The sequence below is a fragment of the Anticarsia gemmatalis genome, chromosome 18 (assembly GCF_050436995.1).
Source record: "Anticarsia gemmatalis isolate Benzon Research Colony breed Stoneville strain chromosome 18, ilAntGemm2 primary, whole genome shotgun sequence".
Lineage (NCBI taxonomy): Eukaryota > Metazoa > Arthropoda > Insecta > Lepidoptera > Erebidae > Anticarsia > Anticarsia gemmatalis.
Window position 1 is genome coordinate 10294104 of NC_134762.1, and position 25316 is coordinate 10319419.

Consider the following 25316-nt stretch of genomic DNA (forward strand, 5'->3'; position numbering starts at 1 on the left):
TAAACTTACTTTACATCTAATTACCCAAAGATACTTCACAAAAAACAAAAATGTACCACCAAAAATCCCATTTCAAACTAAAACAATTCGCACAACTTACACTAACAACCCAACCTTACGTTGCAGCTAGTTGCTAGTTCAGCGTAACCGGCTACACCCGGTTATACCCGGCAACGAGCCTATTACACCACTAAATACGTTGCTCTGTTTAAAAATTAACCGGCCCGGTTCAAAAGAACTGTAATGAAACGGGAGCGAGGCTATAGGAAATGGGTTTTTAAAACATGGTCTGTTTTACAACTAACTGAACTAGTTTGTTTTTTTTGCATTTTTGTACAATGATTGTTACTGTAGTTGGTAGTAATGTGTGCGACTCTTGATTATGAGGTCTCGGGTTTGATTCTAGAATTGACCAAATTATTCGCGTATTTTATTTTCGCTGGAATATTAGCAACTGTAGCCCAAAGTCTGGGTTCTAGATGTATTAAATAAGGGTTCAAAAGATTATTTTGTTTATTGAGCTTATACCGTACAAATTATGTTCTAGAAAGACGGTTACATATAGGTACTATTTGTAAATTCTTTACACTAATTGTAACCTACTTAACTACTGTGAACGACAACGGGTGCGTCAGCTAACTACAGCAAAATTGCATTCATCAGCATCTAGTGATAAAAATAAAATTGCAGCTCTTTCTATTTATGACACAACTCCTTTCCACACCCAAGCGAAACAAATCTTTAAAAAATTAGTCCGAAACCCTAAAAATATGTCAAGCACTGCTGAGACCGCGATCGTTAATGGGTAGCTTAACGTTGCCCGAGAGTGTACGAGAGGTGTACAAGTGTCGTAGAGCCCTCAGAGAGGGGCGATCAACCGATGGAAGCTGTCGTCAGCCACTCGGGAGAATCGAGAGCCTTTGACTGCATAACTGGAGCAAGATTGAGGGCTGTACTGGGTTTTTAATATCGACCTCAAGTGTACAAGCTAAGCTAAGCTAATAAAAGTGAACTAACATAAGCTTAAAATTTAGATCTCATTAAAAACTCATCCACACGTCTTAACCTTTTCTTTGAAGGTTAGTAATGTACAGTCGCAAGCATAGATATGTGTACACTGACATTTCCAAACTGATTTATAGTTATTAATTTGCTACAGTAGTACTACAATCACTGTTTAATCGCAACCCAGTTGAAAGAAGTAATTGTTTTTTTTCATTAAAATACATATTTTGAATGTTGACAAAGTTTTTAAATTGTATTTGAAGGTTCTGATCGTTTTCATCAATTTTACTATTTATAGAGGCAATTTAAGTACTGAAATTCTCAAAATTCTTCATACTACTTGAATTTCGACAACCTTTCTGTGTGTTTTTAATATTAATTTGAGCTATAATACGAAATTACTGCCACTATCTATGTTTTTAAGAGGGAATAAATAGAAAGCTCTCCTATGAGCGCTAACAACTATACATCTGCACATACTACCTTTTTCAAACGAGCAAGCAACGTCGCGTGCTCATCGCAACGGCCTTGACAACTTGACTTTTGAGACAGAACTAAATGTCGGGATCGGTAATATCAAAGGCTAAAACCATTAGAATATCATAATACTAATAATATGTTACATATACTCCGTCAATTGGATGGACATCCGAATAACGAGGATTGAATCGCTGTGGGATAAATTATAGGGCTTTTGAGGAGAACGTTAATTGATGATACAGTGTAATATGAGAAGACCTTGTCAATGTCTTTGTAGACGTTGAAATATCGCTCGCAGTGCCCGTATTAGAGCTATTTCGGGTATTTTTTTGAATAAGTTCTTGCGAGACAATTTGTAGGGTTTTTGAAACTAAGTAGTTTTAGAATAAAAATCTGTTTGAAAATCGGTGTGGTGAGTTCGAATCCCGCCCGGACAAATATTTGTGAGATGAGCTTGATTATCTTTCCTGGTTTCAAATGTGTCAATTTAAATATTTATTAAGAAGATAAGTAATAAAAATATCATTTATTTAGTTCAGCAGTTTCAATTATTTCATATAAATAACAAAATACCACATTAGAAAAAAAATACATTCCTATTCATAGAATGTCTACAGCTATTAGATATTATCTTAAAGATAATTTGATATACTTTGTTCTATTCATCTCCGCGCAACACAACCTCGGCCTAATTGTAACATTAACAAGATTGACAACTCATTATCTGTTTTTTATTAATAATAATAATGGTCACGTAATTGCTAGGTACGTTTGTTTGTGTGTACAATCAGCAAAATAAAATTCTGAACAGATTAGAGTTGACAAAATTTCTTACGCGCTTTTGCCAAACTAGTGTTTTAAATCTATATCTATACTAATATTATAAAGCTGAAGAGTTTGTTTGTTTGTTTGAACGCGCTAATCTCAGGAACTAAAAATTCTTTTACTGTTAGATAGCCCATTTATCGAGGAAGGCTATTGGCTATATATCATCACGCTACGACCATAAGGAGCGGAGTAGTAAAGAAAAATGTTACAAAAACGGGGAAAATTATGACCCATTCTCTCTTACGTGACGCAAGCGAAGTTGCGCGGGTCAGCTAGTATTAAATATTATACATAGATATCACAATGGAATCAGACGAAAAAATTGTTCACCGCTTAAATTGTGAACCAATTCTATTACCAATTAGAATATCACTACAATCATAAAAATACATGCGTAATTGTGGAAGTCACTAACACAATATACCTCTAATCTACGGTACAGTAATAAAAAAATCAGAATCTCGCGAATTTACGATATTGAGTTTGTTCGAATTATGTTGCTGACTGTACCTCAAGGTCCTTACCTAACGGTTACTAACATTACATTGTAATATTAGTAATGAAACTTGACAATCGCAAATTGATACAGCGTTATGTAAATTATAAAAAAGCACCTGTTATTTTTAACGTTATAGCTTTTTATTGCACAATGCTTTTGTAGTAAACCTTGAATGATGATTGTAATTATTTACAACAATTTAGAATATTTTGCATAGGAGTGTACTTATGCAAATGTTACAATTTTTGTAATTGATAATTCTATAGATTTGATGACTTCTTTGCCTAAGTGGCCCGAGCAACGCAATTATTGCTGTAATTTTCTCAGCTAATGCATTCTTTTGGCAAGTAATTGGATTTTCGTCATGTAACTAAGAAAATCCCATTATTAAGCGTGCCTTCCGAAAGACGGAGGAACTCGATATGTATAAGATGGCGACCCATACATAGAACAACTTCGGCAAGCGTGGCTTAACGTCAAAGATCTATCCGCCCGGCTGTTAACTAAGCCACGAGCTTCTAATACACACATAATACACCTTTATTAGTTTTTCAATTAACTAGTGTAGGTATACAGTTCAATTAACAAAGGGTCAAGGATTTTAGACAGGTGTACATTCTTCATGTTTTTCATTCAGTCATTACTTTAATTACTCAGCTAATACGAGTTAGGCAATCGTGAGTTTTAATTTATACGATCTCAGTTATTTGTTTATATGTACGTTTATACATAAATGTACTTTGTAAAAATGATGCATGCGAAACTGTTAACTAAATGTTTCATTGTAACGTATTTACGCAAAACATATTTAATGAAAATTTGTACATAGCCAATACGTAAACCAGATTAAGATTGAGAGTATTGAAAAATGCCGGGCGGTTATCACTTTGAAGAATAAATATATGAAAAGGCCTAAAAGCAAAGGCGAAGCCAGGAAACACACTTCACATTTTATGTATATTAAAAGTAAATTAATTAATATAATTGCAAACGATTAATTAAACGGAACTTTATATCTTATCATAATTAGGTATAATTAAAGGGATTTCTTGAAAGACTTCCTTATGATACCTAAGTCTAAGAACGGCTTTAAAGTAGAGAAGTTTTACCAGACTAGTCATACCGTTTCAGAGCTAATTGAACTTCAAAATAATGCAAAGATTGAAAAAGTTTCTGTTTGAAGATGAATCCATTATGTAAGTAAAAATCTACAAATAAAAAAACTACTATTCAGATTTTAGATCCGATAACAACTCCAGATATAAGCATCGTCACAGATTCGAACCTAAATCCTCTCTATTTGAAAGTCCGATACCTAAGCCAAGCGAATACTGGGCATTATCTATTCTTTTGTTTCAACTTTCAGTGGTATCAATAAACCTACGGACACGATATACATGACGTTACTTCGAAATCATTTGCTACTCCTAGCTTGCTGGCCAGGTGAAGAGCTTGGAGAAAAAGTAACTCATTTCAAACGATACTGGCCTTATGCGATGTTATCTCTCTGTTGCATTTACTTCTTCGGAGGCGTTGTGTACTTGATCTTGTATAAACATGAGTTGGCTTTTTACGAAATAAGTCATGCATACATTTGTGTGTTCATGGCTCTTGTATGTGTGGTAAGAATTGTGATGATTTTTGTTACAATTGATTTTAAAATAGCTGATCTATTAACCCAACATGAGAGTTATGCGTGGTAAATCCAAAACCAAAGAGTTTCTTGTCTTTAATTTCAAGCATCAGAAGCATCGTCGTGCTTAGTAATTTTATTTTTTTATGCACATAACAATATTGAAACAATCATGTTTATAACCTTATCTATGACACAATAGAGGCCATTAAAAATCATTATAAAACTCAGTTTTAACAATTTCTGATTTCTTCAGACAAGACTCATATTTTGTGCTCTTTCGAAGAAGTACAACGAAGTCGTGTCGCAGTTTGTGAAAGAAATCCATTTGTTTTATTATAAAGATAACTCAGAAAGCGCAATGGAGGTATGATACGTTTAATTTTTAACATTATTTTATCGATACATGACTGACACTGCATCTTCCTCGAATACATACATAATTATATAGTTTGACTTTGATCCTAGATGGCGTACGTTAGATACCCAAGCCTTCCTAATGAATTAGACTGCCATATACAAATAGATTCTCCATTTTTGTCATCAACATCAAGAGCATTCGTACATTTTATCTATTGAATTTATTACACTTTTCCAGACTTATAAGAAAGTACACAAATTGTCACATCTATACGCAGTATTCTTACTTGGTCAAATGACAGTTGGTCTGATATTCTTCAACATGATCCCCATATTCAACAACTATGCTGATGGAAAATTTAAAGACAAGCAAAACGTAAACGTAACTTTCGAACACGCCATCAATCTTTACTTACCCTTCGATGCTTATACTAATTTCAATGGGTATATTTTCTTCAATATTTGCAATTGGTGAGTTTTTAATTAAACTTTTATTGTGAATCATATGTATTTAACGCCGACATAGGAGCGGACCAAGAATAGATCCTTGAGTGAAGCGCTTAAGCTTCACGTTTCATTAATATATGTACTATAAACTAATATTACAAACGAAAGTTTATAAGTGTAGATATTACTATATTTGTAACTCTTTTACGAACGAAAAACTTCTGAATGAATTTCGTGAATTCAATTACATACTTAAATAATATCACGCCTTTTTTCAAAGAGATAGACCACTGCCGTTCTTTGGTAGATACCAAAGAACGGCAGTGGCCACTTGCTATGATCCTTAGAAACTTCGCTTGCCTCATTCAAACCATACATCCTGATTCCTGTCATATTGGATCGCTGGTTAGGAGTACTACGCACCTGACCTTTTAAATTAATTAATTTTTAACTTATTTCTTCATTGTTATCTCCAGGGTTTGCTGCTACATTTGCTCATCTTGGTTCTGTTTCATCGACCTCATATTGTCAATAACAATCTTTCACATCTGTGGCCACTTCAACATTTTACTTGACGAGTTAGCATCATTCCCTTTACCTACTAATTCTTCTAAAATATCAGTCGTATTGGCTGATAGAACGGAGACCATTGAAACCAGGATGTATTCTGATGAAGAATTGAAACTAGTTTCAAAGAAACTCAAGGAATGTATTGAGTATCATCGTTTTATTACTGTGTAAGTTTATAAGTAGCTATACTCTAGGTCTTGTGATTTGTATTAATCATGTTGTCATGTTGGATTGTTAATGTTTTTGAAGAAAACAGTTTCTAGTAACATATTTACCTTTTCAAGGGCGTAGGAGATGAAAAGTATAAAATAAAACTACTGAAATATTTTACAGATATACCAATAAAGTCTCGGATGCATTTGGACCGGTACTATTGTCGTATTATATGTTTCATCAAGTAAGCCTATGTCTATTGTTGCTACAATGCTCTCAAATGGTTAGTGGAATTGCAGTAATTTTACATTTCACTGCTAGAATTTGTATTACTAAATGTATTATTACACCTTTTGATATTTATGTTAAATTTATTATTTGGACAGTTACTTCATTAGATTTCTATGTCTTTATGACGTTCTGATTCCAGACAACTAAGGCATTGATATGTTACGGACCTTTGACCTTTGTATTATTTCAAGAATTGATTCAACTGTCGGTCATTATTGAGTTGATTGGAACTATGGTAAGATAAATGACTGAACTATTTCAATAACAAAATGAATAATCAATTGATAAATCATAATAAAGATGACGAATTTTCAGAGCGAGAAACTAATTGATTCTGTGTACTGGGTTCCATGGGAGTACATGGATGTAAGCAACAAAAAGACGGTCGCGATATATCTGTTAAATGTCCAAAAAGTAATACGAATTAAGGCTTTAGGTATGGCTGAAGTAGGTGTCACTACCATGGCTTCGGTACGTATTCATAAGGCCTAAGTAATAGCACATGTTTCAAGAATAAATTTTGACAAAAACCTCAAATAAATATGTGAATATTATTTCTAGAATACTTCAATGCTAGGATCTTATTTCATAGGAAATCTAATGATTAAAATATTTTAACTTTTCAGATTCTCAAAACGTCTTTATCTTATTTTGCGTTCCTTCGCAGTGTCGAATAAATTTTCTGAACAGAATATATTTTTTACTACTCTACGACTATAATATCTAAACACCGTTTCGACTTAAAAACACGAACTTTTGTTATTAGACAAAAAGTATTTGATTCGCACTTCACATATTATTGATCAACGCAAGCAGCTTTTCCTTTAATCAAAGCTTAATAATTAAAAATAGGAGCAAAAACTATTGTAGTATTTATTTGTATGACCTTATCACATTTACATTTAGAAATAATCGAAGGAAACTTAACAAGAAACCGAAAAATCTCTTCAAAATCCAAGGAAAGAGTGCTTAGGAAGCAAGGTGGCTCTATAAGGTAAACACCTTAGGCAACTGCCTACCAGTCAAATCAGCTACTCTTTATGAAATGTCACAAAAACATTTTAGTATAGAAATACAACGTACTGACGTCACTATGTCATATTTTCGTCAATATCAAATTAGTGTCTAATAAAATGTTTCAATCTGTAATAATTTCAATTTCAACATTATTTAACGAAAAAAGCCTAGTCTAAGCATTTTAGATAAACCTTTTACAAGTACGAGCTTAATTATTTGACGTTAACCCAGTCAACTACACAATCCTTGGTAAAACCATTGCCTTACAAATCAATGGAAGTTGGAAATACTTAGACTGTTACAAATATTTTTGTGATGAGTATCTGTCCTGTGCCTGGTTGTAAATGTATTTAAACAAGTATGTACTTAGAGGTATGTAAGTATGTTTATCAGTTGTCTGGTTACCATAGTATTTAGTTTAGCTTGGAATCAGTTTAGATATTTATTATTAATAATAATAGTCAAGTAATTGCTAGCTTTGTTATTTTTGCCTTTAATGTACCTACATTATGTGTAGTTAGTTGTCCCGTATTTTTACTTCACTGTCCCGGAATTACCGGAATTAAAAAATGTTAGTTTTTACGAAGTCACTTTACGTCGGCGTTTTATTTTGTTCTTTCCTAGTTAATGTAGTGTCGGATAGGACACCAAAACTCCGATTCCGTTCGTGGCCTCAGAAATGTCCAGGAAATGGTAATGGATCTGGATCTGGCAACCCTGGTAGCAATAAAAAATAGCTACCATACTTGGCGACTTTTATACTTATAGGATAACTCTAATAATAATACATTTATTGAGGGCATGCAAAATCCCCAACCCGCACTTAGCCAGCGTGGTGGACTCAAGGCCTAACCCCTCCCTAATTACGAGAGGAGACCCTTGCCCAGCAGTGGGAAAGTAACGGGTTAAATTTATTTATATATTTAGGATAACTCTCTTGAAAAAAATTTTTTCAAAGTTTTTATTCGAGTCAGGATCAAAGCCGTATAATAAAACACACATATTACTATATTAGTTTTTCAATTAACTAGAGTGTAGGCATACAGTTCAATTAACAAAGGGTCAAGGATTTTAGACAGGTGTACATTCTTCATGTTTTTCATTCAGTCGTTAGTTTAATTACTCAGCTAATACGTGTTAGGCAATCGTGAATTTTAATTAAGATGGTCATATTTACTTATTTATTTGATTAATTTGTTTGTCTTTCGTGACGTTCTATATTATATTCATTTAAAATTACGACGCACTTAACGCGGAAATTTAGAATGTATAGATGTTAATCTCAAACCTTTTTACGCAAAGAATGCTAATTGTATCGAGTTCAAATTCTGTACGCAGATAATTTATAACCTGTATCATAAAAAAGAGTATTGAATTGTGCCAATCGGTTATCAGTTTGCAGAAAATTTATATATTGAGTCAGACTTAAAACAAAAGCAAAGTCAGGAAACGAGTGCACATTTTATACCGAAGGCAAATTATTATAATAATAGCAAACGATTAATCACAATTAAAAGCCATATTATATTTTATTATAATTAGGTTTAATTAAAGGGATTTCTTGAAAGACTTTCTTCTAATAACTAAGTATTAGAACGGCTTAGTTCAAAAGCTAATCGTACCGTTTCAGATCTAATTGAACTTCAAAATGTTGCAAAGATTGAAAAAGTTTCTGTTTGAAGATGAATCTATCATGTAAGTAAAAAAATTACCGACCATAGCCAAAACTTTTATTTCGATTCGGTACCTGATAAGATTTTGTTACTGCGCGTATTCCCTATAATATTTTGGCCAGCTATTATGGCCTATATAGCCTTCAGAATCTGAATCTTTGTAAGACGCCATTAACCAAAACTAAAAAAATATTTAAGTCTAGACTACACAGTACTATTAGACACATAGACAATAAAAAACGAATCTACGCCCTTTCGATTTTAAATTGTTACCTTAGTCAGAAGCATATAAGAAAATTTATTTTCAGCGGTATCAATAAACCTACGGACACAATATACATGACGTTAATCATTTGCTACTCCTAGCTTGCTGGCCAGGTGAAGAGCTTGGTGAAAAAGTAACCCAGTTTAAAAGATACTGGCCTTATGGGATGCTGACTCTCTGCTCTTTTTACTTCTTCGGAGGTGTGGTGTACTTGATCTTGTACAGCCATGAGTTGGCTTTTTACGAAATAAGTCATGCGTACATTTGTGTGTTCATGGCTCTTGTATGTGTGGTGAGTAACACTATTGCAGTTTAGCTGGTATCATACATTTTTGGAATTTGTGGTAAAATTACGGGTAACGTTTACCCCGTAATTTTACCCGTATTTTCTAAAATTATTTTTTTATTTTATTGATTGACTGATTTAAGGTTAATTTGCATCAATTGTGTATGAAAAATATATGAAATACATTTAAAAATTAAATAATAATATAATACTTATCCTATTCTTTATCTTTCTATAGACTCGACTCATATTCTGTGCTCTTTCAAAGAAGTACAACGAAGTTGTGTCTCAGTTTGTGAAAGAAATCCACTTGTTTTATTACAAAGATAAGTCTGAAAGTGCTATGGAGGTAAGACAAAACACTCTGTAGTAAGTTGTCCAAGTACTAAGTTTACAGTTCTTTTTCGTTACCATAGAATGTGTTGTAAAGCTTTGCGCTTTACTTAACGTACTTATAATATCTAAATCAACTATAAGTCTTCGTTATAGTCGTCAAAATTGTCCAGACATTGACAGAATTTACTATTTTCCAGACTTATAAGAAAGTACACAAACTGTCACATCTATACGCAGTATTCTTACTTGGTCAAATGACAGTCGGTCTGATATTCTTCAACATGATACCCGTAGTCAACAACTATGCTGATGGAAAATTTAAAGACAAGCACAACTTAAATGGCACTTACGAACACGCCATTAATCTTTATCTACCATTCGATGCCTATACTAATTTCAGCGGATATATTTTCTTTAATATTTGCAATTGGTAAGTTTTGAACTAAGCTTAAACTGTGATTTATGATTAGTATTGAAGGTGGATATAGGAGGGGACCTAGAATAGATCCTTGAGTGAAGCGGTTAAGTTTCGCGTGTCATTATTTATATTAAGCTGTAATAAGTGCGAAAGTTTGTAAGTACGAATGGATGCACATAATGATATTACTCTTTTACGGCAAAACTTCTTGGCGGCTTTTAATGAAATTTGGTTCACTGATAGCTTAGTACCTGGGTTAACACATTGGAAGCAGCAAGTACAAAATAATAGCTTGGCTACAAAGATAAACCAAAGCTTTACTACGTTAAACAACTTGTAATATTTGACTGTGATTCTTGTTTAAAACGCGTAACTAATAGAACAATTACAAATTTATCTAAACGGACTTAAATTTATAACTTATTTCATCATTTCTATCCCCAGGCTTTGCTCCTACATCTGCTCATCCTGGTTCTGTTTCATCGACCTCATATTGTCAATAACAATCTTCCACATCTGTGGCCACTTCAACATTTTACTTGACGAGTTAGCATCATTCCCTTTACCTTCTAAGGCTTCTGAAATATCAGTAGTATTGGCTGATAGAACGGCTACTATTGAAACCAGGATGTATTCTGACGATGAATTGAAATTAGTCTCAAAGAAGCTTAAGGAATGTATTGAGTATCATCGTTTTATTACTGTGTAAGTTTTGAATGTCATATACTTTAAATTTATGATTTAATTTAAATGTGCTTTCCTCAGTAGGTAAGCGGTAACACAGTAACTTGAAACGTCATCGTTGACTATTGGCAAGTGCAGATAGATTTTTTTATTTATACAATTTTATTTCGGGTAGAGTTCATTTTGATAGTGTACGCACAAATGGGAAAACTTAAACACAATTTTTAATTATTTTATATTTCTTTTGCTTTAAACTCAAGACAGTTCTATCAAATCTTTGCGATATTTCACAGATATACCAACAAAGTCTCGGATGCTTTTGGACCTGTATTACTATCGTATTATATGTTTCATCAAGTGAGCCTATGTCTGTTGTTGCTACAATGCTCTCAAATGGTTAGTGGAATTGCAATCGTATATTATTATGTCATAGCTAGACATTATATTATCTTCTATTTGAAGTACTATGTCAATTTTACGGCTGTAGCGTTATATTACATCTTTTTAGTATTCACTTAAACGTCAGAAGTTGTTATTTGTTTAGTAGTTCCAGTAGTTTTCTGAGTCATTATGATATTCTGTTTTCAGACGACAAAAGCATTGATATGTTACGGGCCCTTGACCTTTGTATTATTTCAAGAATTGATTCAATTGTCTGTCATTATTGAGTTGATTGGGACTATGGTAAGATGAATAGACTTACTATTTAAATACTTTATTTTTTACTAATGAACTCAACCAAAATTATAATAATAATTATATTAAAGGTGGTGATCAATTTTCAGAGCGAGAAGCTAATTGATTCAGTATACTGGGTACCATGGGAGTACATGGACGTAAGCAACAAAAAGACGGTCGCGATATATCTGTTGAATGTCCAAAAAGTAATACGAATTAAGGCCTTAGGTATGGCTGAAGTTGGTGTCACTACTATGGCTTCGGTACGTATTCATGGAGCCTAAGTAATAGCAGTTGTATTAAGAATTAATTTGCACATTATTTTTAGATTACTTCAATGTTACTGATCTTGTTCCTAAGGAAATATAATTCTGTAATAATATTTATACTATTTATTTTTCAGATTATCAAAACATCTTTATCTTATTTCGCGTTCCTTCGCAGTGTCGAGTAAATTTTCTCAAAATAATTATTCTGATAACTTGGCAACTATACCAAAACTGTTTCTTTACTTAAGACTTAGAAGCACCAATATTAAATATTTGTCAAAGGTGGCAATGATTTCTTATTGATTTGCACTTCGCATGTTTATTGATCAACGCAAACAACTTTACAAGCGTAACAATTAAAATTACTAACAAATACTATTGTAGTATTTATTTCTACGACCTTATCACATTTAAATCTAGAAAGAATCGAAGGAAATTTAACAAGAAACCGAAAATCCCCTTCAGAATCCAACAAAACAGTGCTTAGGAAGCAAGGTGGCTCAATTCTTGGTAGAACCATTGTATTACAAATCAATGGAAGCAGGAAATACTTAGACTGTTATAAGAACAGCCTACATCATAATTGGTGTATTTTTTTAGTGTGAACTTTCTTTAAACGCTTTATTGCAGTTTATAAATGTATAAGAGCGTGGAAACATACATTGTATTCCGGTGGAATTGAACTTGTGTGTTTCTTTTAATGATTGTTCGCTTGCCACGTTTCCTATGAAAGCTGAGAAATTTAAGAGATACGCTATTATTTACTATGTTGATTCTAAAGTGTGAAACTTTACGGAACATGCGAAATCTGTTGTCAAAATATGTGATTAAACATTGAAGATTTATCTGTCTAAAACTACTGAAGTAATACTAATTCTAAACGACAATAGTTTGAATAAAGACGTAGGTGATATTAGAAAATCCATACTTCTTCTTTTTATTTGTTTTGACCTCATGCAATATTGAGTAGAGTCAAAACAACATGTCTTAGTTCTCAAAAACACGCTGTTTTCGACTTAGCCGGTCGAAACATAGTTCAAAAAACTTGTAAGCAAGCGAGTTAACGGTTTAGGAATAAACATCAATCGTATTCACCATAATAATTATGAAGTTTAACGTCAAGGCTATAATTTAGCGAAATCTGATATGATTTGTCTTTATTCGTCACATAATTATTACACAACGGATCGGTTTTCTTTAATTTTCCCCACCTACTTTTGAAACAGAGCTGAACTTTTTCTAATCGACATGCCCTAAAAGATCGCAATGATACCTTTTATTTGATGCCGCAATCGTGTTCGTAGCGACACAAATTGAATTAAACCTTAACCAACGAGGTTTACTTTTGTTTCATTTTCATTCTTCTAGTTAAGAATTAAAATAAAATGCTGTTGCTATGAATACTATAGGTGAGAAAGATAGCTTATTATAGCTTAATTCTGAGTTACCTAGTTGAAGTTAATTTATATTCAAGAACTTGGCTCCTATTTTGGTCAGTTTTGGTCGATGAAGTCAACGAGTATTTTAAAATTTTGACTTTACCTTTTTACGGGATTCACACTCCACAACTGCTTTTATATCTCGATTTGTACCAAAATAAAAATATGGAGACGTATCTTCAGATTCTTTACCTGAGAGGTCATACTCTTCATTAAAGTCTCAAGGTAACTCTTAATCTAATCTTTAATCGAATTCTTTTCAAAACTTCTGAATGTCAAGAACGAAAACCTAGATCAGAATACAAATAAAATTATGTAAGAACATTTTAGATTTGTATATGTTACTGTAAAAGCCCGACCTGTGGTAAATCCTAAGATTTTCCGGTAAAACCTAAGATTTACCAACTCTCAATGGTAAAAGTCCGAACAAGCCAGAGTTTAAAAACTATGTTACGATATATAAAAAAATCCTCCTTCATAACTATGTTTATAACTATTTCACGGTATAATTATATACTGTGACATAGTTATAAAGAAGGAGTTTTGGGCATAGCGACATGGGTAGGTTAGGTTAGAAGGCTAAGGTGGGAGCGAGCGAAGCGAAGCTCCCACCTTAGCCTTCGTGGTTATTTTTTTTTAACCACCCAGAAGGAGGAGCCCCGCGAAGCGGGGCTCCGGCGACATCTCGACATCATCAAGTGAGTATAGGTAAAAATTCGAAATAAAATAATTGTTCGGACTTTTACCATTGCGAGTTGGTAAATCTTAGGTTATACCGGAAAATCTTAGGATTTACCATCGTTCGGGCTTTTACAGTAACATATTATACATGACTCGTATGACGGTATGACATCAGGTATTACAACATACGATGTATGTAATAATTACTAAAATATTCCATAAACGCCGGACGGAGTGACGGCAAATTGACCATTTTAGTTGATTTATCTCAAATGCTTGAGACAAGTCACGTTGAGAATGATAATGATAGTAATCATAGATATCTTGAAATTAATGTGCTTTATAAAAAACATATTAACTTTTAACGTAAACATGAGCTTAGGATTTGAAGTTTGTGAACATCGTGATTAATGAAAACATAATTCTTCCTAGTGTTAATTATGCATGTATTGCAATTATCATTAGTTAAGCCGATGTCCGACCATTTATCATAATATATTGTATGTCGTCTAACAATGTCGATTTTAAAAGGGACTAAAGACCACTAAATAATACAAAGAGTCCTTAAACTGTAGCAATATTCGTGTTAATGATCAAAAATATTTGCACTAACAACTGCTTCCAAACTGATTATATAACCGTAGATCTGATTGATGTATAATGATTTGTCAAAAAATATGCAAGTGACTACTTAATGTATTTCAGTCTAAAAACGATTTGAACAAGTTTGAAGAGCCCGTCGTCAAAAGCAATTGAAAAATCATTTAAAATAGCGATATCATGTCGTCAGCGCTCCGGTGTCCTACTTCAAACCGACACGTATCTTAGAAATTATTGAGTGTTTTCTTCACACGTCCATCTCGTGACAACTGATCATTTTGTATAATGCACCACATACTTTGATACAGAAATCACGTAGTATTCAAATGTAAGGTGTTTCGCGTGTCGATGTACCTTTTATAGAAAGTTGAATATTTTGAATATTTTCTATTGGTCAGACAGGACGAAGTTATGAAAGTTATGTATTGATATGCAACTATTTGGGCAATATATTTTACCGTCAAAAGGTAAGATACCATACAACGACAAGGATACAAATGGACTTAAAGTTACAGACTACTACAAACATCACAGTAATGTTATGGAACATTATGACAATGAATTCGTCATACTCTCGAATGGACTGAAACATACAAACGTCTTTGAATCGCCGTTCATTTAGAAGCGCAATTCACCTTAGTTTTTTTCACTTATATAGTAATGAGTTAAACTACAATCTCTACTTAGAAATACATCATTAACTACTACTCTACTTAGAAATACTGTTAGAAATAATTTGTTATTACTTATCTTATTACCGCACTACATAATCACACAAACAAAAAACATTATTGTTGATTGTTTCTTATTCAATACCAATTCTACCAACGATAATATCGTTATTGCACAAATACTATCAAAATCATTGTTTACGTAACGACCATCAGTTGACAAAGCATGGTTTATACTTTCACTGCCAGGTGTCCGAGTTTCTACCGCTAAGTGCCTCGAACAAGTAGAACTTCAGAAGCCTACGGTGTTAAAATATTTGTGTACTTTGAAATTGCTAGAAATTTGTATGTTTATTGTGTTTGGCGTTAAATATGTTTTTAGGATAAGGTTACGATATATGGATAAAATGTATACTCTGGATTTAATTAATATAGGTATTCAGTATGTAGCTTAGAGATTAGCAACACTTAAACCAGTTAACTGGTATGACAATTTTTTGTATGTTATTTGAACCCACAGTATCTCTACTATTAGACCTTTTTGACTTGAATAAATAAATATCATTGTACGGTCAATTGATTCCAAACTAATTATAGATTGTACTATAGTAACTTACCTGACGCGTCGCCATAATATTTACCGACATTTGTACTGTACTTTGGTGTGGCTCCAGTATTGTACCCTGTAGAAGACTATCTTAGAAATTGAAACTGAACTCTCTAAACTCAAGTTATGTATTTTTTTTATTGAAGAATGATTTGAAATTGAAAAATTGATAGTCATAATCACATCCACTTTTCTCTCAAATATGATTAACAAACTAATGAAATATCTATGCAAATGACTTTCGCTAGTTGATACACTCAAATGCTCAATCAAAAACGTTCACAGTTAGAAAACTAGTCAATATAGTAAAAATTAAAATTGGCAATATTTTATTTCTCATTGAAGTGCTTCAAGTTATTCTTACAACCAGTTTATTGTTTAGTTATAAACTAGAAGCAATTAAATGCTTTCACTTTTGCTCAAAAGAAATTTATTGTATTTACGTCATAATCCAATGTTTATGTATTCGATTGTATTGGTTATGTCACCTCAATTAAGAGACAGATCAATTTTAAAAATAATTTGGTTATAATCTAACTGGTTTATTTTAGCATGTTATTAATTAACTCGCAAAAAACTTCCGGTTTTACTTAATTTAGTCTCATTTAGTTTCCGTATTCGACTGCCTGGTATAAATTTAGGCAAAGTAATTAAGCCTATCTACATCTGTATATGCTTTCGTTATTTATAACACTGCCATGTTGTTTGTGTAACTACTCTAAAAACTAGACAAAATGATTAATGATATGCGTGAAGATACACGTCTAGACATTTTTTCGCTATACAGTACAAAAGAACAATGGCAAAATCTCATACATCAAAATCACTAATTTTAAAATGTTGCGTCTTCAAATAAAACAAATGCTATAATATGCAGCATTAATTCCTGATTCTAAATATATAAATATTTCCATTAGGCGCGCCGGAGATCCTAAGTAATTTGAGTTTATATTTTTATAGGTTATGTCATCATCACATTATTAAAATGTTAATATTTTTGTCAAATATTGTTTGAATGTTAATTTATTCATAATATCACCCCTGCTATTCTCCGACGGGGCAGGCGAAGGCGAACATTGACGTATCGCCAATCATCTATTGTACTATATTACTATAGTCATCATAGTGAAGTTGACTGCCTCAACCTTTCGAGCAGGTATAGCCCCAAAACCAATATGTACCCAGAGGTATCAGGGTATCAGCGGAAGCTATTCTATGTTACAATTCACGCACAAAATTCGAGTCAGTCTGACACGACTTCCCATACTTGAAGAAGTATTAAACCAGTTCACAAAATCCAAAAAGCAAGGGAAACGTCCATGATGAATCAGTGGAAGTCATGTAGATGTAATCCAAATCGAAATCCGTTAGAGATGCAGGGTTGACAAATAGAGCAGAAATCCTCAGTAAGTCCGAGTTGTTTGAAAATAGGTACGAAAAAGCAATAATAATCGCAAAACACAACAACACGTCAATGCCGAAAATCACCAAACGTCAACGACAAACAATCAAATCGAACCGAAGTAGACAATATAGTTGCCATACTTTAAAAAGATAATACTACTAAAATATCTCTGTTGACTGTAAATAGGTATATCTTTGTATGAGCAAAATAAATGAGAAGTTTTTAGTTTATTAGTCACTGTTTTTAATAACTTGTCATAACAATATATTTCACGTTGAAGACTATTTAGCTATTTAAACAATTAAATAGACAAAGACAACATAATATTATGTATATCTACTCATTAAACAACAAAGTACCGAATGGCAACATTTTTTTATCTAATGGAAATGGAGAATCGTTTTTAGATAGCCAGTTTATTACTTTTTGTTTAATCTATTAAATGTCGCCATCAGAAGTAAAAATGATATTCCTGAAATTCATACGATAATTATTAAAGTACATTGGTAATAATCAGATTCGAAGACGCTCAAAAAATATAAGTGATTTTTTTGCCATTGTTCTTTACCGCTTCAAATTAAAGCACTTGTAGTATTTACATCTTTTTTTCATTAGCGCGATAGTCTGCCGCTATCGACTGTCAACAACCGGATAGCAATCAAGCTTTTTTTTGAAAATCTGATCAGCGCCTCTAGCGGACGCTGTAGGAACCATTTTTGCAACACATTTCAAATGTTTAACTCTCGGTATTCGATAATAACGACTGTAGAGAATCGCACTAGGTACAGTAAAAAATTCATTTGAAGAAACATTACATATTAAAAGTGGTCCAACATTCTTTAACACACTGTCTTCGTCAAATCCTTTCAACTGTCTAAAACACTAGCAAAATTTTGCACGAACAATAAAATATCACATTCCAAATTAATTGTAAATTTCTCACAGCAATTACGAGATAGTATCGTAACATGTTACCTAATATTTTCGTTTGTATACAATAGTTTCACTGAGTGAGCTAAACAATTCATCTTAGTGTTAAGCCACCGTAACGTGAATTGAGTTATTGAGTATTGTATTGGACGAGACAGTGTAATGTGTATCAGCATTTACAACCGCGCAAAGATAGTTGTTTTTTGTTATACATTAATCAATTGTTTTTATTTTTACACATTCATTTCTTTCTTGTTTAATTCATATATCAGAAACTATGATTTATTTTGTTTACTTTGCGGAACTGGATTGAACGTAATATATAGCCCGAATATCCTTGCTTAGCTTTTAAATTTCACCGGTAGTATTATAAACCTCTGTTACAGAAGGTAAATTTTATAAATTTATTACTTTACATAAAATAGATAGTCAATCTTCCATTACTGGGTATTCTGCATAAGGGAACTCAATTTCAAAAAATATATATTCTTGTTGCTATGGAAAAGATACGACACTAAAAAAATCTCTCCAAGCCACTAAAAACTTTAAAGTAATTATAGAAAGTAAAACTTAACTATATTGTTGATTGTTACTCTCAAACTACTTTAAACTAAAAATAGCAACAGACAATAATTGCCATCAAGCTACCGAATAGAGGCCAAAGCAAATCGTTTAGAGCATAAAGAATTCATTAGAAAATCGCAATTCTTACAGATATTTGTACAGTCACGAGTAAAAATACACTACCATATTTTTATTCGCACTTTATTGTATGATAATATCAGTTTAATTGTTACTATAAGTTTTCAACAAATACGCAGTGATTGTTAAACTACTTTTAAGTTATCAGGCTTTTAAGGTATAAGGCACTAAGGCACTAAGGTATAATTGCACACACCGTTGGTGCGGTCGTCCTAAAGACGGGTGACTGCTAAGCGGCATTTAAACTAAGCGTCTCTGTACTTTGGAGCGTAAAACGTCGGGCCCCTGGTGTCTACTAAGATGAGTCGTTAAGCCATGTCAACAAAGGCTTTTTGGCTTTTGAAGAACTATGGCACTAGGTTGACCACTAATCATTCGGCATAGTAACGAAAGTTATTAGGCAGTAGTAATTTTACTACCTTCATTGATATTTAGTGTATACTTATTTTTGCTTTCAACTGTACTTAGGGAAAGTGTTTTTTTAAGTTACGCTTTGACAAATGATATTTGCAGTTTTGTAATCGGGTAATGATGATTGAGTCGTCTTCATCATAAGGACGGGCAATTTATTGCGGTGAACATTGTCGTGCAATAAATCTTTCGCAAATAACTTAGGTAATTTTAGGTTCTAAGCTCTGAAGAGCGGTTAAGTGGTGTTAATTTGATTATCTTTAGCGTTTAAATTGAGACAATTATTGTTATTTGTTAATTTCTATTTAAGTCTATCATTAGTTAGATTTATTTAATTGGAAAATAATCATCAATGGCGTATTAGCCACATAACAGTTCCCATTCCTGTAGGATATTCGGGTTAAAAACTATTCCTAGTCCCTATATTGTGCTATCTTTGTACAAAATTTAATCCAAATCGGTTCATTGGTTTAGACAAAAAGACAGATGTACAAAACCTCTTCGGCTTTTATAATATTAGTAGAGATATAATCGGCAGTATTTTTAAATACTAGTCTCTGGATTTATAGTTTATTCAATCAGAGTCTTTACAGTAGTTCTTCTGCTTCAATAAATCCTAAACTAAAATCTAAAAATAAAATTAGAACCTATAGTCTATAACAAATTCTAGACTCGTCCATGCAAATCCTGTCTGATCTGATTATCTAGATTTACCGTATCAACGAATACGTGTAGACGTTTATGCGTGAGCTGACTTAAGAAAGTGCACTGACTATGAACTTGAAGGGAGAAGGTCAAGGTGAATAAATTTCTAAGTGCAATTGTGCAGGTTTGCTACTTTATTATTATGACGTCACAAGTTGCTATATATTGAAAATTGAACGCAGGAATTAAACTGTTGTCGTCGGCAAATAATTTTGTTATGACGTGTAAAGTTTTTAATGTGTTTTGAAAATGTGAGGAGTTAAGTACGTACATACAGTGTTAACATAGTATCACGCCTGTTACACTACTATTCTATTCTATCGTATGGTTAGTGGTCAACCTGGTGTCAAGTTGTTCAAGCCACCCGAAAGGCCTTTGTCGTGGCTTCACGACTGCTATCTTAATTGACAACAACCGGGACCGACTTTTTACGTGCCCTCCGAAGCACGGTGCAAATACCACTATGCGGTCACCCATCTATAGAATGACCGCGCCAACAGTTGCTTAACCCACAAATCGTTTACCAACCGGTAAGCATCACTGGATATGAACGCGTTATACTCAATGGTGTAGTTAGTGAAGAGTTATTTAAGTTGCGAATACATTTTGAATTTGTGATTGATGACTTAAACAAAACGTACAATTCTGATATATTAATATTAATGTAATTAGACTCGTACCGACACCTTTCTAACAGTTACATAAATTTGAACTTAAAATATATTCATAGAATTTCATTAATATTGTATAACACATTTAGTTCACAGCTTCAAGCGATTTTGTCTGACTTTGTTGCTAGTCATGAATTTACAGCAAATTTATACATAGAGGTACATACATTATGTATTATGCCACCTGTTGTATCCAGAAGATGTAGGCAGGGGTGTATTAAACACACCCGTATCTCGCCGAAAACAGTGTTAGTCTCACATAATAGGGGACGAGTCTATTCTTATATACTGGGCATGTTTCAAACTGGGAACCGGACGGTTATTAAGAATAATCTAATATGAATTAGAAAAAGACAAAAAGTACCTTCTCTGTTCGACATAGGAATTGAACCCGAGACCTCGTGGTCTGCAATCAGATACACAACCGAACGCCACAGGGTCGATTCAACAAATTCCTAGCGGTAAAACGTCTCATAAAATTTTCTGTTTTTTCCAAGTTAAATGTGTTATATGGCTTTCTCGTATATCTTAGGTATATAAAATATTATGTGCCGTACTTTCACTTTAGTCTAGATTTAGAGACATCAACTGAATATTATGTAAATTTGTAAATGTGTGGATTCACGGTTGGTATGCTGTGACTAATGCGTTTAGTTTAACTTGTTGCTAAATAATTTGAATGTTTTTTTGTATGTCTAGCCAGAAGAGTAGAAAGATAAATATCTCTTCGCTAATGCTGGTTAATATATGTATTATTGATGCCATAACATGACGTTAAACAATTGTGTAGCAGATGAACATGTAGAAAGCAATACCATGAACGAATAAGTAAGCATAATAAATATGCTGAGTTTTTGATAACTGGTGAATCATTTTTTTATACTTCAATAGGTTTAAACAATGAACTCATTTTGAATGAAAAGGGATACACTTGTAATATTATTTCAATAATCTACTACATAGAAGTGATTTCACTTTATTCCAGCAACGCATTTATCTACTTGCTATTTTTATACAGCGGTAATGAATACGGTGACAGGCGTCTGATGTTCTTAAAATCCTGATTTACGAGGTGTGACAAGTAAAATAGCGGTTATAACAGGGTTTTCCCACTCTAACAATATACTATAGCAGTTTAGCACGTTAGAAATGTTTATAATACATTATTTTCTGTCATGCCAGTACGACGAAAATACAACTTTTAGCAGATAATGTTTATAAAATAAATAGTCTATAAATAATATCTAACCTTTTAGACGTAAGATTCTTGTCCGCAATTGATTTATCACACAGTAAGAAATAAAGTTCGACAAACTCGATCCAAACTGATTTTAGGAAAATTGGTTCACCATTGACATTCGTTTCGAAATAATATATATTCAACCTCACGTGGGAGGCGCTATTAGAAAATTTGATTACGACTCAATTTCCTGCACAAAAATACCTGATTGCTCTTTGCTACCACATTAAATAGTTATAGAACAATGCAAGAGAAAGTCGACCTTATTGCTATGATATAAGGTAGTGAGATAATTAGGTGCGTATATAGTGAAAAGCACGTGCTTTTTAGAAACAATTGTAACACACTTGTTTAAATTACTACACATTTGCAAGTATAAGTTATGTAAGCGGTTGCGTAAAATGCGTGGTATTGAAAAATATGTCTTCTTGCAAACCTTTGGTTAATATTATTGCGTTGCGCCTCGAAGGCTTTACGTGACTTTTCAATAACTTGCTATGTAGGTTATGTTTTACAACGATATTATTTTTACTTGCGCGATCGATATTTATTTTAAAGTACCAGTACTGTTGACTTTAAACAATAAATACGTAACAGAAAAATTCCAACTTTGAGTTCTTATTTGTGTATTTAGTTCATCTCAAGTATGAGTAATAACATCAATCTATTTTTTGTTTACAGGTGTAAATAAACAAGCAAGAAAAACAGGCCACTTGAGCGGATTATTGACCCAGTCACGAACGGTCACCGGAACCATTATGCCTTATACATCCAACACTATCTGAGCGGACCTGACCAGCATTGCGAACGGGAAGCACCGTTAATTATGCCAATTTATTAGCCGCCACAATGATGGAAGAAATCGCGACGCGCCCGAGTGTCGAATACATCCCTCCTCTACCTCCCAAGGGGAAGCAGAGAGGTTCGACTACTTATACACAAATTACAAACGACGAAGCAAATATGAACACAAACGGGTTCACCGCTACCGATGTCCGGATGGACTCGCTAAGTTCGATGCACTCACTCGTCCTTAATTCTAAGACTCCATCTGCAACGGTATTCGTAGCGGCGACCCAGTCAGAACGACCCGCGAGTACGCCTATTACGGACGCTCTCAACGGCCCACACGTGGTCACTATCAGAATAAACACGGACGCCGACAAACCCAAGGCGCCCAAGATATCGAGCGTTCACCTCAAGAGTGACGTTGACTTTGAAACCTTCAAAATCAACGACATTTGCAAGAAGAACAACAGTTTAGTAAGAATCAATGTTGACGAGAATCGACCGAAAATTATAGACAACGAAGAACTGCTGAAGACAGACAAAGCGCCATACATTTACTGCAACTCCTTCGTAAACTCCATGACCAACATGGTGATGTCGAGCGGCCAGTGCTCTCCTAGCGATACACTTGACTCCGGAACCTGCAGTGACCTCGATGGAACACCGCCTCCACTACCGAAAAAGAAGACATCCAAATCTAGTTCAATAAAGAAAGCCGTCTCTGTAACGCTAATCAGCTCGAGAAACGGGAGCAGCCAAAGCGAAGTGGATTTTGAAGATAACGATTCTAATATATCATGCGACTCGCTGAATAGTAGCGAGCTGAACGTAAGCGTGCATGCAGATGAAAGTCATAGCGAATATAGTAAAAAAGAAAAGAAACAGAGTGCGGAATCGCCGGGCGCGCCGGAGACGTACAGCAAAGTGAACAATAAAGACGGTAGCTTTCTACCTCAGGGTCTGCTTCAAGACATAAGAGACCGTTCAGTAAAACTAAATACGGTCGAAACTGAAAGCGAATCGCAGCCCGAGCAGCACGAGGAAGCGAACCAGAATATTAATGAGGATGCTAATATTTCAAAAGAAAGCGCACAGCTCACATCGTTCCGTCTAGTTTCTCAGTTTAATAGCGAGTCAAAGAACACGACGGAGTCACTGCCCGCGAACTTGTGCTCCAAAACGCCACTGATTAGCGAGAGCACATACGAGGAGCGAAAGCAACAGGATAAGATGAAACAAGAGCAAATGTTCTATAGCAGTCATTACTTCGACACGGACAAGTTTTACGATTTCCATCTAAACGAGAAACAATTTGATGATGTGCAAAGTGTTAGTGTTGGTGCTAAGAGTGAATGTGAAGTGTCAGAAGCGGAATACTTTGCGGGCATTAAGGATTATAAGAACGAGGAGATGCCGTCCACGATAAAGAGCTCTAAAGGAACAATAAGGGGCGTGAAGAACCGCGTACGGGCGGGCATCGCGACGTTCTTACAAATGCAGAGCACGACAAAGGTAATTTTTTGCGATTGTTTTACTTTTTTAATTTTACTCCGAACGTTTTTATGTCGGCTACTACCTCGTTATACACGTACTGATTTTAGAGGTCACAACTAAATGTATTCGAAAGTATCACACGCGAGCACGTATTCTAGTTTATTAAAATTTTTATTTTTAAATGGCGATCGTGAAAATGTTCGATATTGAACCTTCACGGGCGATTGTCGTGAACAATAGTAGAGGCACAGGTACAAATGTAAAAACAATTGGCAGGTTTAATTACCATTCAGAATTATGAACGGACGTTGCCGTGTCTCGGCCCAAAGGCTTTTGTCCTACAACAATTGTCATTGTAAAGACATCGTGTGATGTAACTACTAGAAAACGTGTGTTGATAGTTCATGTCCAATTTGTAAACAATCATTTTTTTTGTTTCAATTTTCCGTGAGTTTTGTAGCAATCGTTGTAAGTAACTGGCTGGAAATTTGTTGCAACAAGGTTACTACTTTAATATTTTTGATGCATACTTATTATTAATACTGTCCTACTAGCCGAATTCGACATAAAGCCAGAATTGATACCAAGTTAAACAGAAAAAAGTACCTATTTATTTTAACACCAACAGTAATAGAGTAAAGATATACTGTGATTGAAATCATTAATATCCTTTTAACCGACGCGTTGAGTATTTTATTGGCAGTTAAAACTTTCTATCTTTATATCTAACCCAGATTCGAGCGCGTCAAGTTATCATCACATTTGCACTTTGAATCGATTTCTTGTATAATTGCAAGAAATTCTAACACCTTCCGCTTTTCTAGGTTTAATTATTAAAGTAAGGTTGTCATTTCCTATAGCAAAGGTCTCACGTGCCGACAAGTATGTCGGAAGCTCAGTTTTCTATGTGATTCAATTTAGATGGAAACTACGAGAAAGTTAGGAAAAATTGTTTGATGTCGCCGATAGTATTGTTGGTTATGAGTTTGTAATTTCTAAGGCCTGAAAGAGTGAGTGTTTTACGATCTTATATGTGTGTTAGAGAAAATGCAACTGAGTTTTCAAAGAGCGGTTTGTAT

General features: G+C 33.7%; 4 protein-coding genes across 4 annotated transcripts in view; 3 read left to right on the forward strand and 1 right to left on the reverse strand.

Moving 5' to 3' along the window:
- Nucleotides 1-25316, reverse strand: part of LOC142980659 (uncharacterized) — a 369012-nt gene that overhangs the window by 198654 nt on the left and 145042 nt on the right. The window lies entirely within an intron of this gene.
- Nucleotides 5913-6943, forward strand: LOC142980379 (odorant receptor 13a-like). Its single transcript, XM_076125703.1, has 5 exons — nucleotides 5913-5989; nucleotides 6156-6258; nucleotides 6406-6501; nucleotides 6582-6737; nucleotides 6893-6943. Exons 1-5 carry the CDS (start codon nucleotides 5913-5915, stop codon nucleotides 6941-6943), a joined length of 483 nt encoding a protein of 160 aa, XP_075981818.1.
- Nucleotides 10890-12077, forward strand: LOC142980380 (odorant receptor 13a-like). Its single transcript, XM_076125704.1, has 5 exons — nucleotides 10890-10966; nucleotides 11239-11341; nucleotides 11534-11629; nucleotides 11731-11886; nucleotides 12027-12077. Exons 1-5 carry the CDS (start codon nucleotides 10890-10892, stop codon nucleotides 12075-12077), a joined length of 483 nt encoding a protein of 160 aa, XP_075981819.1.
- Nucleotides 22634-25316, forward strand: part of LOC142980381 (uncharacterized) — a 141452-nt gene continuing 138769 nt past the window's right edge. Inside the window, exon 1 of the mRNA XM_076125705.1 lies at nucleotides 22634-24255. Coding sequence (XP_075981820.1) covers nucleotides 22804-24255 — 1452 coding nt within the window. The 5' untranslated portion in view covers nucleotides 22634-22803. The remainder of the gene's footprint in view (nucleotides 24256-25316) is intronic.